Source organism: Thunnus albacares, chromosome 13, assembly GCF_914725855.1.
Source record: "Thunnus albacares chromosome 13, fThuAlb1.1, whole genome shotgun sequence".
NCBI classification, from domain to species: domain Eukaryota; kingdom Metazoa; phylum Chordata; class Actinopteri; order Scombriformes; family Scombridae; genus Thunnus; species Thunnus albacares.
The window spans coordinates 11,294,306-11,308,621 of record NC_058118.1 but is presented as its reverse complement, the minus strand read 5'-3'; the positions used below and the strand labels follow the sequence as shown (position 1 = coordinate 11,308,621).

General features: G+C 37.5%; 1 protein-coding gene across 1 annotated transcript; it reads left to right on the top strand.

Annotated features, from left to right (window-relative positions):
- Positions 1-980: 980 nt before the first annotated feature.
- Positions 981-9,953, top strand: LOC122996098 (beta,beta-carotene 9',10'-oxygenase-like). The gene is made up of 12 exons (XM_044371643.1): positions 981-1,183; positions 3,129-3,327; positions 3,439-3,650; positions 4,318-4,433; positions 4,558-4,660; positions 4,752-4,880; positions 4,973-5,133; positions 5,287-5,454; positions 5,871-6,008; positions 6,579-6,761; positions 7,604-7,714; positions 9,286-9,953. Exons 1-12 carry the CDS (start codon positions 1,141-1,143, stop codon positions 9,400-9,402), a joined length of 1,680 nt encoding a protein of 559 aa, XP_044227578.1. The 5' UTR covers positions 981-1,140; the 3' UTR covers positions 9,403-9,953.
- The last annotated feature ends 4,363 nt before the right edge of the window (positions 9,954-14,316 follow it).

Genomic DNA, 14,316 nt, shown 5'->3' with positions numbered 1-14,316 from the left:
AGAATAAACTACTGTAAGAATCAACCATCATAGCAAAATGTTAACTTATTTCATCTTCTCAAAATGTCATTAATGTCCTCTGAAAGAAATAAACAGATCATCATTATTTTAGGAAAGTTAGTTAATTTACATATTGTGTAAAACGAAAATACTTCTTTAATACAATACCCACCATAGTGTGTGACACTTTAAATTAGGACCCATGACAAACATGAACTTGATAAATAGTTCCCCCAGAAACCCAATACATTGGTATTTTTAAAAAGCACCAATTCAAACAGAAACAGAAAACAAGATATGAAGTCATTCGGAACAAATTGTTTGACAAATTCATTAAAAATCGGAATGATAGAATAAAGAACCTGTGAGATATGACAGAAAGTATTCCTCTGTACCCCAGTCGGTAGGATTAAGGTTAAGGTTAAATTAGACGTGGCGTAAGTGTGTGTGCGCAGTGGGAAAATGTGTGTTTAATTTATTACACTATGTTAAAAAAAAATCTTCTTAATGACCATTAAACAATAGAGACCGGAGCCGAAGTATCAAAATTTAACAGAATTTATTTTCTTGTACAAGAAGGGGCGTTTCACAATGCAACACACAGGATGAGGTTACAAAGAAAAAGGCTCCTGCAACGAGTTTTTATATACCTTAAGTGGGCGTTACAGTTCTTTTCTTAATCTATCAAAATACAGACTTATAGATAACGTCATGTCTGTTTTCAGTTTTCCTGTCCAGCAGCCATTTTGCCCAACTGACCCCCAGTTTCCTCTTTACAAATATAATGCTGAACTTCTTTTAACCTTAGCTGATACGTCTGCTGATTTTGCAGAGTTGCAGTACAAGGCAGGAACAATTCATCATGATCTAGATAAAATAGTAACACTCATACACAGTGTAATCATATTTTTTATAACACATAACACAACAAAAAAGTAAACAACTACTAGCCTACTTTTGTCTTTTTTGCATCAGTGTCATTTCTACCTTCTGGGGAAGAAATACACACTCTGCCAGTATACTGTATTACATAAGCGGGTTATGTAATAGCGCCGCTGCGTGCAGCCCCGTGCGGCTCACTGGTGAGCAGTTTATGGTCCAGCAGGACACAGATGTCGCGAGCAGGATCTGTATCCATCCATGATAACCACTGACATGTCTCCTGTGAAGCTTGAGAGTTCAGGTAAGCCTCTTCCACTATGTGGATGTTTCAGCTGCACAGAGGAAAGTGCAGTTTATTCACCTGCTGATTGTTTCAGAGCTCAGTCATTGCGGGCGGCGGCATGACACACGAGACCATGCTCACTGTAATCGTTTCGCATCTTTATATATATTTTTGAAAACAAGGCTTGATATCGGTTGTGATCTGATTTGACTGTTGGTTACTGCAGAGTTGACGATCAAGCCTGATCAAGACTGCATGTGTTGGCAGTACAAACTGTTCTTTTAGCTTCTCTCTGCAAGAGCCCCGCTGTGTCAGATTTCAATTTAACAGGCTGCTGTACATGTAATATGCATAAGACTGCAGTTAGTACATTATTGTTATGATTAAGTAGCTATAGGCTGCAGTCGCAAGATGAACTTCGATGGTTAATGACCCATACAGTAAGTGAAGAGAATTACAAAACACACACTGTGACAAACAGTGCTCAGCTTTGAAGAGAGGCGCAATATGTGTAAAAACAGTTATAGCTTTAGTTGCATTACTTTAAGACATCATCAAAACTCAGAGGCATTTTATTGATTAAAAACTGATTTAAAATACTACTCAGCGATCAAAGGGCTACATAAATAGGCCAGCATATTTTTTTATCACCAAAACATGAGAAATTATTTATATTCATTTTACATGCAGAGATTAATTATGTATGTATGTATTATTTATGTACAAGCCATTTTCTGGCAGTAATACAGAGGTAAATAGGATCAATGGCTTCAGTCCATGCTAACAGAGGAGCTATCTGTTACAAATAACTTAAGTCAGATGCCTTAATTAACACTGGAATCTGCCATGGAGAGCATTCATCATACAGCTGAGTTGTGTGTTTAAAATTGTTGAGGTTTCATCAGACAAACACTGACCTTTAGCAGAGTTCCTCTGTTCCACTGTTGCTATTTTTCAAAAATGAGCCAAATTGTTTGAGTTTTTTCAATTTCACAGTCAACTAAGACCAAACGAAGCAGTTTATTCTATCTATTCGTCTCTCAGTTTAAAGCAAGATTTCAGTCATTTTTCCTGAGTTATCAAGATCAGCTTTCTTACGAAAGATGTGTAATAATGCAGTTAACATACAAACCTGTCACCAACACTGACGTTGAGATACTTAAAAACAAAATTTAAAAAAGATCATCATGACTACATGAACAAGAATATTTCAGAGCTCTTGCACACAGACTGTTAACACTGGATGTTAAAGTCAACAAAATCTGAGGTTAAAGTTCAGCTAAGCTCATTTTGTTTGTTGACCAAACAGTGAATTTGTGTCATGTCAAGAAGAACTGAATAAACTGTAACTAGAAAAGTTGTAACATAGTGTAACAAATGTATAAATAAACAACAAATGTATAAATAAAGAGCAGGGGTTTTGTACATTTTAGCACAACTATTATATTATAATTATACTATAATTTCTGTCAAATATTTGAGTACATTCATATATCCAGTTGACTTTTTTTTTTATCTTGTCACTCTTAGAATAGAGATTATTCACACTGCACTCAGCTGAAACCTTCTTAGAGATAAATTACATTTTTCTCTCTCTGCTGCATGCCGAGGAGCCTCAGTCCTGCTCAGCTGCAAGAAATACTGTTGAGATGTAAAACATTATATACCCTCTGGCTAAACACTGGTGTGGTTGAGTGCAGTAGAATCCATCATGTGTTGACACAAAAATAGGGCATATTTACGAAGTACATTGACAAGAGGAAGAAGTATTCCTAACATGTTGTATATTAAGTGTATTATTTTCATTGGACATTGTAGGCTGTTGCTCAGTAGTCTGGTTTATCAGATGAGAAACTTTATTTTTACCAGATTTTACCCTGGCTCAGGAGCCAAAAGCTGACCAACAGTGAGTAGCAGTTTGAATGCATTGCCTTAATACTGTATATGTGTGTGTCTCCTACAGATGATGCCAAACCTGTTGAGAATGGCAAAGAATGCGTCACCACAGTACTGAAGGGGCTGGAGACGATCGCTCCTCTGGTCTGCTCTGTAGAGGAGACCCCTGAGCCGATCTCCACTGAAGTACAAGGGACCATTCCCTCCTGGATCAATGGCAACCTCCTCCGCAACGGCCCAGGGAAGTTTGAGTTTGGAAACACACAGTGAGTTCAACAACAGGAGACACTCGCTGACAGCTGCGCAACACAAATGAAAGTTGTTTTTGTATGTTGTATGTTGATCTGATTAAGACTAATGTCTGTACTTCACCACAGCTACAACCACTGGTTTGATGGGATGGCTATGCTCCACCAGTTCAAGATTGAGAACAGTAAGGTGACATATATGAGTCGGTTCCTACACAGCGACGCCTACAAGAAGAACAGTGAAAAGGACCGCATCGTGATGTCTGAATTCGGTACCCTCGCCATGCCCGACCCCTGTAAAAACTTCTTCCAGCGCTTCCTGTCTCGCTTTGAGATGATGGGTGAGTAGACTGAATGAGAAGAGATGGGATAAATTTAAGTTTAAATGGATCATGTGTGACAAAGGAGAGTGGTTGTGGCCGTGGCATGTGGCATGCAACTGTAGCTGGTTTGTTGACTCATTGCGCAAGAATGTTGCTTCACATGATTTCTAACTTGCTCTGTGGTATAAATGAAACAACAAGCACATATTTTGTGTTGCAGTAAGACCAGTTTTGAAAATTGGGAAGGAGCAGGAGAGGAAAAATGTAGATCAGTTGGAAGGAAAGAACACTTTATTCAGTTTTAATCACTAATATTACTGTAGCCATTGCTCTAAAACGAGGGGTGCACCTACAGTAAATGTTGCTGTTCAGAAAAATGAGAAATATCTGAGTCATGTCAAAGAACCTGTCTTTTTTAAATGTCTTGAATAAGAAGTATATGTGTTTGGACAAACTCTGTGGTGAGGCCAGGGGTGGAGCAGCTTAAGTACTGTGTATCCACCAAGCTTACATAATAACATGTGATACAGTGGGGAACCAGAGAGGGAAACAGTCATTTCTAAAATATGTTACCGTCTTTTTTTTTTCTTCAGTAAATTATGGAGGCACCAATGCAGAACAGTTTACTGAGACTTCTGTTAAAGGAAAAATGCTTTCAGTAATCCTGTGTGTTTCTCTGTTACAGAGCCCACAGACAACGCTAGTGTGAGCTTTGTGAAATACAAGGGCGACTACTACGTCAGCACAGAGACAAACTTCATCCACAAAGTGAACCCAGAGAACCTAGAAACACTGGAAAAGGTATGATGATGACCGTCACGCAGTAACACATGTAGTGTCCAATCATCATTTTTCTACTCCTACAGCAGCATCTACAGTAGTGACAACACACACTGATCCTTCTCATTCTTGTTATATTTTATAGGTGGACTGGAGCAAGTTCATTGCTGTAAATGGAGCCACTGCACACCCACACTATGACCCTGATGGTACAACCTACAATATGGGCAACTCCTATGGCAGCAAAGGTCAGTTCCAATAAGGTTTACACAGTTCCACAGGTGAATTGTTTGTTTCTGTAAAAGTTGTTACAAGGTCTTATTTTCCTGGCTATTGCAGGAGCCCTGTACAACATCATCAGTGTACCTCCTGAGAAGAAAGATGCCAAAGACACCTTACAAGGAGCCAAAGTTCTCTGTTCTATCGTGCCTGCTAACAAGTCCCATCCCTCCTACTACCACAGCTTTGGTAAGCCGGCACTCCTGGATATTATTCATTAGTGTCTTTCATCCTCTGCCCTGAGCTACAAACCCCAGTAATACCTTTACTCCTCCTTCCAGCCATGTCTGAGAACTACGTGGTGTTCATTGAGCAGCCAATTAAGATGAACCTGCTGAAGATAGTCACATGCAAGCTGAGGGGGAAGGCTTTGAGCGAGGGCATCTACTGGGATCCCAATCAGGAAACTGTCTTCCACCTGGTTCACAAGAAAACAGGCGAGGTGAGATGCGACTGAGATGGTTAGGGGTGAGGATTTATTTATGCCTCGAAGGGATGGAGACACTTTTACAATGGAGTATCACTTGAAAAAAGAAAAACAAGAGGAGGATTACAGGTTGATAACTCTTAAGACTGTGTTTTCTGTATCATACAGGTCAGCTCAGTGAAGTACCACACCAAAGCCATCTCCACCTTCCATCAGATCAACGCCTTTGAGGAAGATGGCTTCCTGATGCTCGACATGTGCTGCTCAGACGACGGCCAAGCTATCAACAACTACCTCATCCAGAACTTACGCAAAGCAGGAGATGCACTAGATGAGGTCAGCATAGACTTACGTAAACAAATTAATCAACACTATTTTGTGTTGGAAGGAAGGAAAAATACACCATCAGATACTCTTATACTGGTAGATATTATCAGAGCAATCCAGCATGTGCTCCAGGTTTTCGTTGAATCTGCTTTTCCTCATTTTTCCTTGTGTTCATCAAACTTTTTTCTTTTTTTTACTAAATAACTGCTTAATATGCTTGGAAGTAAACTTTTTCAATGTAAATTTGTTGCCTTCTGTTTGACTATAGTTTTGGATTTGTAAATCAAATAATCAGTTACATTTTCAAGGGTTCTGGCATTTTACATCATTTTTTTCAGTGTTTTTTCAATAAGAGACAAAAGGGCAATCATAAAGAGGTTTATCTCTAACATGCACACATGCTGCATTGCTCCTGTACTTCCCAGGTGTACAACACTATGTGCAGGGTTTTCCCTCGGCGATTTGTTCTACCCCTTAATGTGACCAGTGAAACACCAACAGGCCAGAACCTGAACACACGGCCCTCCAGTACAGCAACGTGTGTCAAAACCAGCAAAGATAAGGTGAGTTGAAAACATGAAACTTCTTATCCTCACAGATTGGTATCTATAATAGTGTGAATTTCTAAATGTACACTATCTCATCAGAAGAAATACTAGACGCAGCGTTGAAACAGGAGATCACACTCAGTAACATCAGTTGTACAGTCGTAGACTGGGGAGAATACATCTACTAATATACAGAACAGTTAAATAATTAAAAAAATAAAAACAGTATACTGGCTCCAGGGATGCTAATGTCAATTTGTTGCTTAGTCAGTTTATCCACCACTTTGGTCCAGACTGAAATATCTCAACAATTATTACTATGAAATTGTGTAGCAGTGGGGATGAAACAGTTCACATCTTCTATGGTGTGTTTTAACAAATTCAAAAGTACTGAATTCATGAAATCAACAGGTATAGCTAAGAGGCTGGATTCATTTAAGCCAAAAGCCACAAATAAACCACAATTCTTCCTTTTCACACAAGCATCCCAAACTGAAGCTGATGCTCAGTGAACTCACGGAGGGACGACAAAAACTCTGCTGACTATACGTGACAGTGACCCGTTGATCCTCTCTTTGTCAACAGGTGTTCTGCCATCACGAGGATCTCCATGGAGATGACCTCCACAAGTACGGTGGCCTGGAGTTCCCTCAGATAAACTATGACAGATGTAACACACGGCCGTACCGTTATTTCTATGGCTGCGGGTTCAATCACCTGGTGGGAGACTCTCTGCTCAAGATGGACCTGACAGACAAGACGCTCAAGGTGTGTGTGTGTGTATACATCCTTGGACAATGACTGTATTTACCATTATGTAATAAAACAGCTGCCATCATGGTATATGATAGTAATCAGCTTTATCAGCTAAATCGCAATAATTTTCCCTTTAACAAACAGCAGTACAATTCTGCACTTCTGTTTTAATTGTGATATCAAACATGTCACAACAGCTGCTACTACTATTATTTAATTGAAGTATATTCACCCTACTGCTGTTTTTGTCAGAATTAGTCAACATCCTCTCTGCCTTAATGTGGCCTTCCCCGTCCTACAATATAACTTTGTACACAGTAGCACAGATTTGTCTATGATTTCAACCACAATTAGTCAGTACAAACTGTATATAACATTTTGAGATCTCATATTCGCTTTCATGTTGAGAGTTAGATGAGAAGATCGATGCCCCTCTTAGACATGAGAGTGAACAAGCGTGTTTTCCAACATGTTAAACTATTCCTTTAAAACAGAGAAACATTGAGAAGTCAAGTACAATTTAAACATTACCAAGAACACAAATACGATTTATGTATATGTCTATGAAGGTGCAATCTAGAGAAATAATAGGCTAATATTACAAGTAAAAAAAAAAATCCACAAATTTAAATGTAAAATCCCAGTTGCAGTGATAATAAATGACCTAACCTCACTCTGCTATGTTAAAGTTAGAACACTGTACATCAAAGCTGTTTAGTTTATTTGATGGAAGAATAATATACAGAAGTGTCCTGCTTCAGGGAGGTTATAAGTACAATAAAGTATTTAAAATACTTTTCAGATGAGTAAGTTGTTAAGGTTATGAAACATTTAACTCTTGTGTGTGACCTCAGGTCTGGTACCAGAAAGGTTTCTACCCGTCAGAGCCTGTGTTTGTGCCGTCACCTGATGCCGTGGAGGAGGACGATGGTGTCATCCTCTCGGTGGTTCTCACCCCCTCACAGGTAAGACTCTGTTCTGTTTCTGTTCCTGAAAATTAAAGTTGTGCAGGAGCTGTAGGAAAGGTGACCCCTATTTCTTTTTTTTTAAAGCTTTAGTAGTAAAAGTGCTGGTCATTGTGTAGTTACATCACTGTTGTAATGTGCCACAATTCTGTTGTGTCTCAGTTAATCTACCTTTTATGTGTCTGCAACAGTCATTTATAATCTCCATGCCACTGTGTTGCTACTGTAGGTTATATTGATGTCATTGGTTCAGGGGTGCTGGAAGTTTAGTTACCACCAGGCAGCAGGCCTGTGAGTCGACCTGAGTCTGGTTGTTTTTCTCTTCCGAGTCTGATATCAGCCGGACACATAATCCATCATAAATATACATGAGGAAGATGAGCAGAGTCATAAATATTCATAGACAAATTTACACAAAATGAATTTTGATAGTTCAAAGTTTGAAATTACAAACAGAGCAACAAAACTTTCTGAAGCATAATGGCAGAAAACTTGTTCTCTGGTCATCTCAGTGCTGCCAATAATAAAAATTTTACAACTCTGCAGAGAGAGAGAAGATTATAATTCACAAAAAATTCTGTCAGTGGGGTTTTGTTGGAAATTGGAGCAGAAACAAATGCTATTTTGGATTTGTGACTAATGTATAAATCAAACTAGGGCAGCAGTTAATTATTATTTTCATTCTGATTAATCTGCCAATTATTTTTCTTGGTAAATCAATTTAATTGTTTAGTCTACAAAATATGAAAACATTTTAAATTATTCGTTTTGTCTGACTGGCAGCCTAAAACCCAAATATATTCAATTTATAACAATAAAAACAGAGAAATCCCTCACTGGCGAAGCTGGAACCAGTGAATATTTCTCATTTTTGCTTGAAAAATGACTGAAACGATTTATTGATCATCAAGGTCCCTGCTGATTAATTTTGTTAAAAGCACCTTGAAAAGAAAAACGTCTTTTTAACTCTGAACAATACAGATTTTTTTTTACATCTGAAATATAACTGCAAAAAAAAAATAGTCAGTTGTACTGTTTACTAACTTTAAATTTAAATTAAAGTTAAATTATATTATTTCTATTATAAGAGGCATGTGGAAGAGTGTGAACCATCTTGTGGTGTTCCAGCACATCTGGCTTGAATTTTTGTGCCACAGTACATTATAAATGTCCTCACTTCTATTAACTGTGCTATAGTCAATCAGCACTGTGAGGACTGTACAGTGCAAATGCAAAATATCTAATATGGCAAATTAAATTTCCAAAATAGATTCCTTTAATCATTAATTCATTCATCCAGTCTTTTTTTTTTTGATCAATGGCAAACACTCAACACCAAGGATGGTTTTAATACTCTGTGGCCTTGTGCACAATTACACTTTTTAAAATATGTTTTGGTCCTTAAGGCTCTTCTTAAGAAATAACTCTGAAGGCCACAGGGTTTGGTTTGGGAATTGTTTACAGTTTTAGTCACTGGTGTGTACAAAGAAGCATTCATGTACTGTTATTGACATTACATAACAAGCTCTCTGTGGTTTTGTGTAGTAATTCCACCAAATGTTTCTCTCCAGGATAAAGGAACATTCCTCCTGATTTTAAATGCCAAGACATTTGAGGAGCTGGGAAGAGCCAACGTGCCTGTTAACATGGCCTACGGCTTCCATGGTACCTTCAACGCCTCTGCATAAATCCATATTATCTGTTTGTGAATGATAATATAATACAAGGAATAGTAAACACAGTGTTACACATATAACCACTATATTCCTGATGGAATACTGAGTTACTGTATGCTGAAGATGGATGCAGTGTTCTGTTACTGACTGAATGAAGATGAAGTTTATACTTTTCTAAATTGATTTCTTGTTTGGACCAAACTTCCAATGATGACGGCATTAAGAGTGTTTAAGCACTTCATTAATTCTGAGATACACATACAGTTATTATTAATAATACTCATTTTGTACAAACTTAAAACTGACAGATTTCTGTACTTAAGGATACATCAACAGAAGACTCATGAGTTATTATGAGACATTAAACATGTAATGTTCAGGTAGCAGGATGCTTTAATTACCACACCACCCAAGTGCAAACTGAAATCTCTCTTTAAATACATACTTTTTTACTCTTTTTTTTTTTTTTGAAAAATATTTTTTTACAGGTTGGATGACTTTTCTACTCTCTGTGCGTCATTAAATATTTACCTCTGTAAAACTGTCAAGTGTGTTTACTTTGTCTATCTGCTGTGCATCCCACACAAGTTCATGTTCAGAAACACAGTATGCTCACTTCACATATTAAAGCAGCTGTTTCACATAATATGTTGACAGGGCTCTATTATTAGTTGAATTACACGTACTATTATTATACAAAGAAAGACAGGAAATTGGTAGCAAAGTGTTAGCAATAGCAAGATAGCAATACAGTTTTGAAGCTACAGATAGCTGCAGATGGGAGTTTTTTGTAGATATTTAAATACCATTTGCTAAATACTGTATCTCCACACATCTTTCAGTGCTAATGTGGCTGTCATACAAATTTCACTGTGACATCTGATAAATTTGGTGATGAAAGTACTGCTGTGTGGTTCTGTGTTAATTAACATTAATGGATTGAGGCATCAACAAGGCTAAAAAGCAACATTTGTAAAAGTGTAAACCATAGTTTGTGTCTAGCTAAAGTGACCTCATCCTGGATATAAAATGCACAGTAAGTATAGACCTGCTGACTTTCACTCCTCGTTGGTGGTCTCTCTTTGTTCTTTTTTCTCACTTCCTTTGCTGTCTTTGTCTCTTAATTTGAATTTTCTTAAATGATTCCAATCTGTTATTTTTCCCACAATCTGCACATAAAAAGACTTGTAAAATTAAATTTCACACTATTTTTATGTCAAAAGTAAACCACTGGGTTTCCATTATCAACTGTTAGTTTTTAAAGCACAATCCAGGATCTGTTTCACAACATGGATTTATTCAGAGTAAGCCTAGAAATGAGCTTACTGGGTTGGGCAGCAGCAAATGATAAATAAATATAAATATTATTTTTATATTTAATGCTTTTTTTTTTTTAGACTGTAATGTGTATATACAGTATATGGAAACTGCATACTGTAGGTACTGAATTGAAACTATAAATCCATGTATTATTATTCTGGATATGATTATTCCCATATATAAAGGGGAAGGTATAATAAGGTATAATCACTCATCATTTTTACTTATGCAAATTTTAATACATTTTCAGTCAACTATGAAACAGAACATATAATTATTATCACTCCAACAGTATTTCTCAGGTTAAGGTTGAGGAAACCACTTTACTGGGGGGAGAATATCCTCTGAGGAAATCATTTGAATTACTGTGACTAGACAGAAGACTAATACTAGTAATAATATACCAACACAGTGCATTTATTGCTAGTTTTCAAAAGCTGATTAATTGCGTCCAGTGGTCCACTTGTTTTATTTGCAAAAACACCAAATATCAAACCAGTAAAAACAGGTGCTGGCATGAATGAAGCGGCTCTGACTGTGCTTTTTTATCTGCAGAAGAAATCCTTACATCATCCACTAGAGGTCAGCACGAAATGCCATTTCAGGCACTTTCAGTCATATTCTGAATCTGCAGAGTCAGAACCTGAACTCACTACCTGACCAGGATGTGTTAATAAAAATGTCAAGAAAAAAAAAAAATAGAGCAGAGACAAAAAAAAAACTGTTGCATGTTGTTTGTGTGTAATTGGACCACCTTGGTTTGTGAGCAGCAACAATGCAGCGGCTCCCTTCAGTGAGTGTTGTACTCTCTGTATTGTAACCTTTGTGCTCTCTCTGCTTTCAGCTGTACGATTGTGAATCTTAACGGATCCACTTTCTGGCTCATACAACTGTTTCAACAAAGATGTGAGGCAGGGGTAACGTCTCTGAAGTAGGAGGGCTCAACATGGGTACACCAGCTATAAGAGGGATCCAACCTGTGACCTTCTGACAAAGGGACAGTCTGTAACCGCCAGCCCACCCTGCCACTTCAAAAACGCACTGCAAACACTGGAGGAGCCTGGCATTGAACCTCAGACGGGTTATTTCCAAGTCTGTGACCCTAACAACTGCATTTATAAGACACTTGAGACAGAGTGCCTCCACTGAAAAAAAATAAAAAAGTAGAAAAGACAAGATGCAAGAAAAGATTATTCAAGAGCAGCAGTAGCAAAAAATAAAGGAGCACATTAGGTAAAAATTGAACTAAAGATAAAAAAGATCTGGAGCAGATCAAAATCAAAGCAATGAATTACAGCAGAATACTAACTGCAGCTTGCCATTTCACTTTTTAGGCTGCGTGTGTGGCCAGAGAACAGATGCGCATTTCCATAGAGGAGTGAACAAAAGGGAAAAGAAAAAAAAAAACTCTCTCTGTGTGTTCCTGACAGCCGGTTAAAGGAACAGGAACCAAACTTCTACAAACGAAAGCTCTAAATCTAAAGCTCTTTTTTTCTCCCTCTGACCAATCTAAGTTTTTAAAGTTTTAGGGATGCTTTTGGAGTACAGAACATGCATTATTGATGGTTACAACTATGGCTGCAGATGGTACATTATGTTAGAACAATGGTGATTTCTACAAATCAAAAAGGATTTCAAGAACAATATGTGACCAAACATTTTTTTCCCCCCCGGTCTGAGACTTTCAAGGAGTTCCACATCAAGTAGACTACTCATCACCGACTTCTGAGTGTGCATTATTCTCTACAGGAAGCCACACAATCAATGTGTTAGTACATTCAAATACTTTGTGTAACCACCTGAAGGCATGTGGCATGAAAAGACAAAATAAACCTATCAAAAATAATTACAGCTATAAATCAAAGATTTGACATGATTTTACATTGGTCCACTTCATTTAGAACAGCTCATTGAACAGGAATCCACCAGCTGCTTCTTTCGATTTATTCTTCAAAGAGAAGTACTGACAGAAATCTTCCCTGTAGCAAAGCTGGAAGCAAACAAATCCCTGTTATTATCCCTTTAAAATAAGTTGCTATTTATGGCACATTGGTACATATACTGAGAGATCTGTATTTGTTTTTCAACTAGCATTCATAGTTGGTTAAATGTTCTTATTCAGCACTTCTGTACTTCATAATATCTATTGAAGCAGTCAAAGTTTCTCAAGTCCGGAACTGTGATTTTTTTCCCCAGGATAATAGTTTGTGATCAGCTGTGTCATAGGAAGGACAGCATTTATTTTTAGCTTGTTGGAGATGTAAATAGCTCCGAAAGCTGCTGCCTTTTGTGTAAATTTAAGAAATGCTTGAAGTCAGACATCACTGGGATCAACTGTGCTGTCATAGTCACTGGAAAACTGATAAGACGTGTTATCAGAACATTTTAATGTACTTAGGGATAAGTTTAAGGCATATTGATATTGTTAGGCTTATGCTTAGTCAATGCTAAGCATAAGCCTAACAGTGACAGACCCTCTATATAACAATGGGGAACTGCAAATTTAAACATAGTCAGTTATTGACAATTCACTACTCACTAAATTTTACTTATAAGCTTAAAGCAGAGCTCTTTATTTACATCTGTAAATTAAATTACTTTTTGGCCACTTGGGGGCACAACATAGATATACAGTATTATTGTTTTATACATTTCATACTGAATGGTGAACGTGTTTACTTTATTTACATAAGCAGACACAAGCAACATTGATATTTGGAGTTTGTGCAAGTCCAATATTCATTGTCTTTGTAGCTCTGTTCTGGTGTCCACCAACTCCTGAGGGAAATATCTGAATCTTTAGTTGCTAAATGCTAAACTGTGTTCACCAGCTAGGTGCTAACTTTGTCTGTCTGCTGTTTGGTGCAGGGCAGGTTGCATACAGTGGGTTTTTAGAACTTTTCACCAAAAACAGCTGCCTGCTGTGGCTGTAAATGACACTGATAAGAGCGATGAGTGTGAACCAAAACTGTAAATTTGCCACAATTATGAGCCAAAAGACGCTATAATGCTTCAGACGGGGTGCTAATAATTCTCTGTGGATTTGTCACTGTGAGCAGAGACCCCTTTTACAGGTGGTCATTCTATGGATTGTTTATATAAAAATATTGATTAGAGCAGCTTTAACTGTTAAAAGTAGTGATACAGTACAGTAGCTATTGAGTGGTAAATATAAGTTATCTTTATGCAGTACAAAATGTATATGAAACACTATTGTGGGGTTCAGAAAACAGCAGGCCATTCGCCAAATCTGGCCCTCCACCAAAATGATTCACCATCCCAATGTAATTTTATATTTTTCCTTATTGAGCCATTGCACATCAAAAAGTTAATTGGTCCTGTTTTCAGTTCTTCTGGCTGGTTGGAGATATGTTAAGAATTTCATGAGCTCCCGAAACCCAACAGACCTTTTTCGCAATAGGCATTTTGATGTGTCACAGTTGGAAAAGCACAGATGTTGATAATAAATTGAATGATGGCTGAATTCCATTTAGCTGGCTTACTAGGACACTCGAACAGACCAGAGACATCGTTAATGTTATTAATAACACCTGTGCTTTTCCTACTATGATAAGTCAAAATGTCTGCTGTGGAAGTACTTTAAAA

Bases quoted from the DNA above. Each gene is read 5' to 3' on its own strand.
- LOC122996098 (XM_044371643.1), top strand. From the start codon at position 1,141: ATGATAACCACTGACATGTCTCCTGTGAAGCTTGAGAGTTCAG. The intron at 4,661-4,751 runs GTCAGTTCCAAT...TGGCTATTGCAG, and splicing joins CAACTCCTATGGCAGCAAAG to GAGCCCTGTACAACATCATC. The intron at 5,455-5,870 runs GTCAGCATAGAC...TGTACTTCCCAG, and splicing joins CAGGAGATGCACTAGATGAG to GTGTACAACACTATGTGCAG.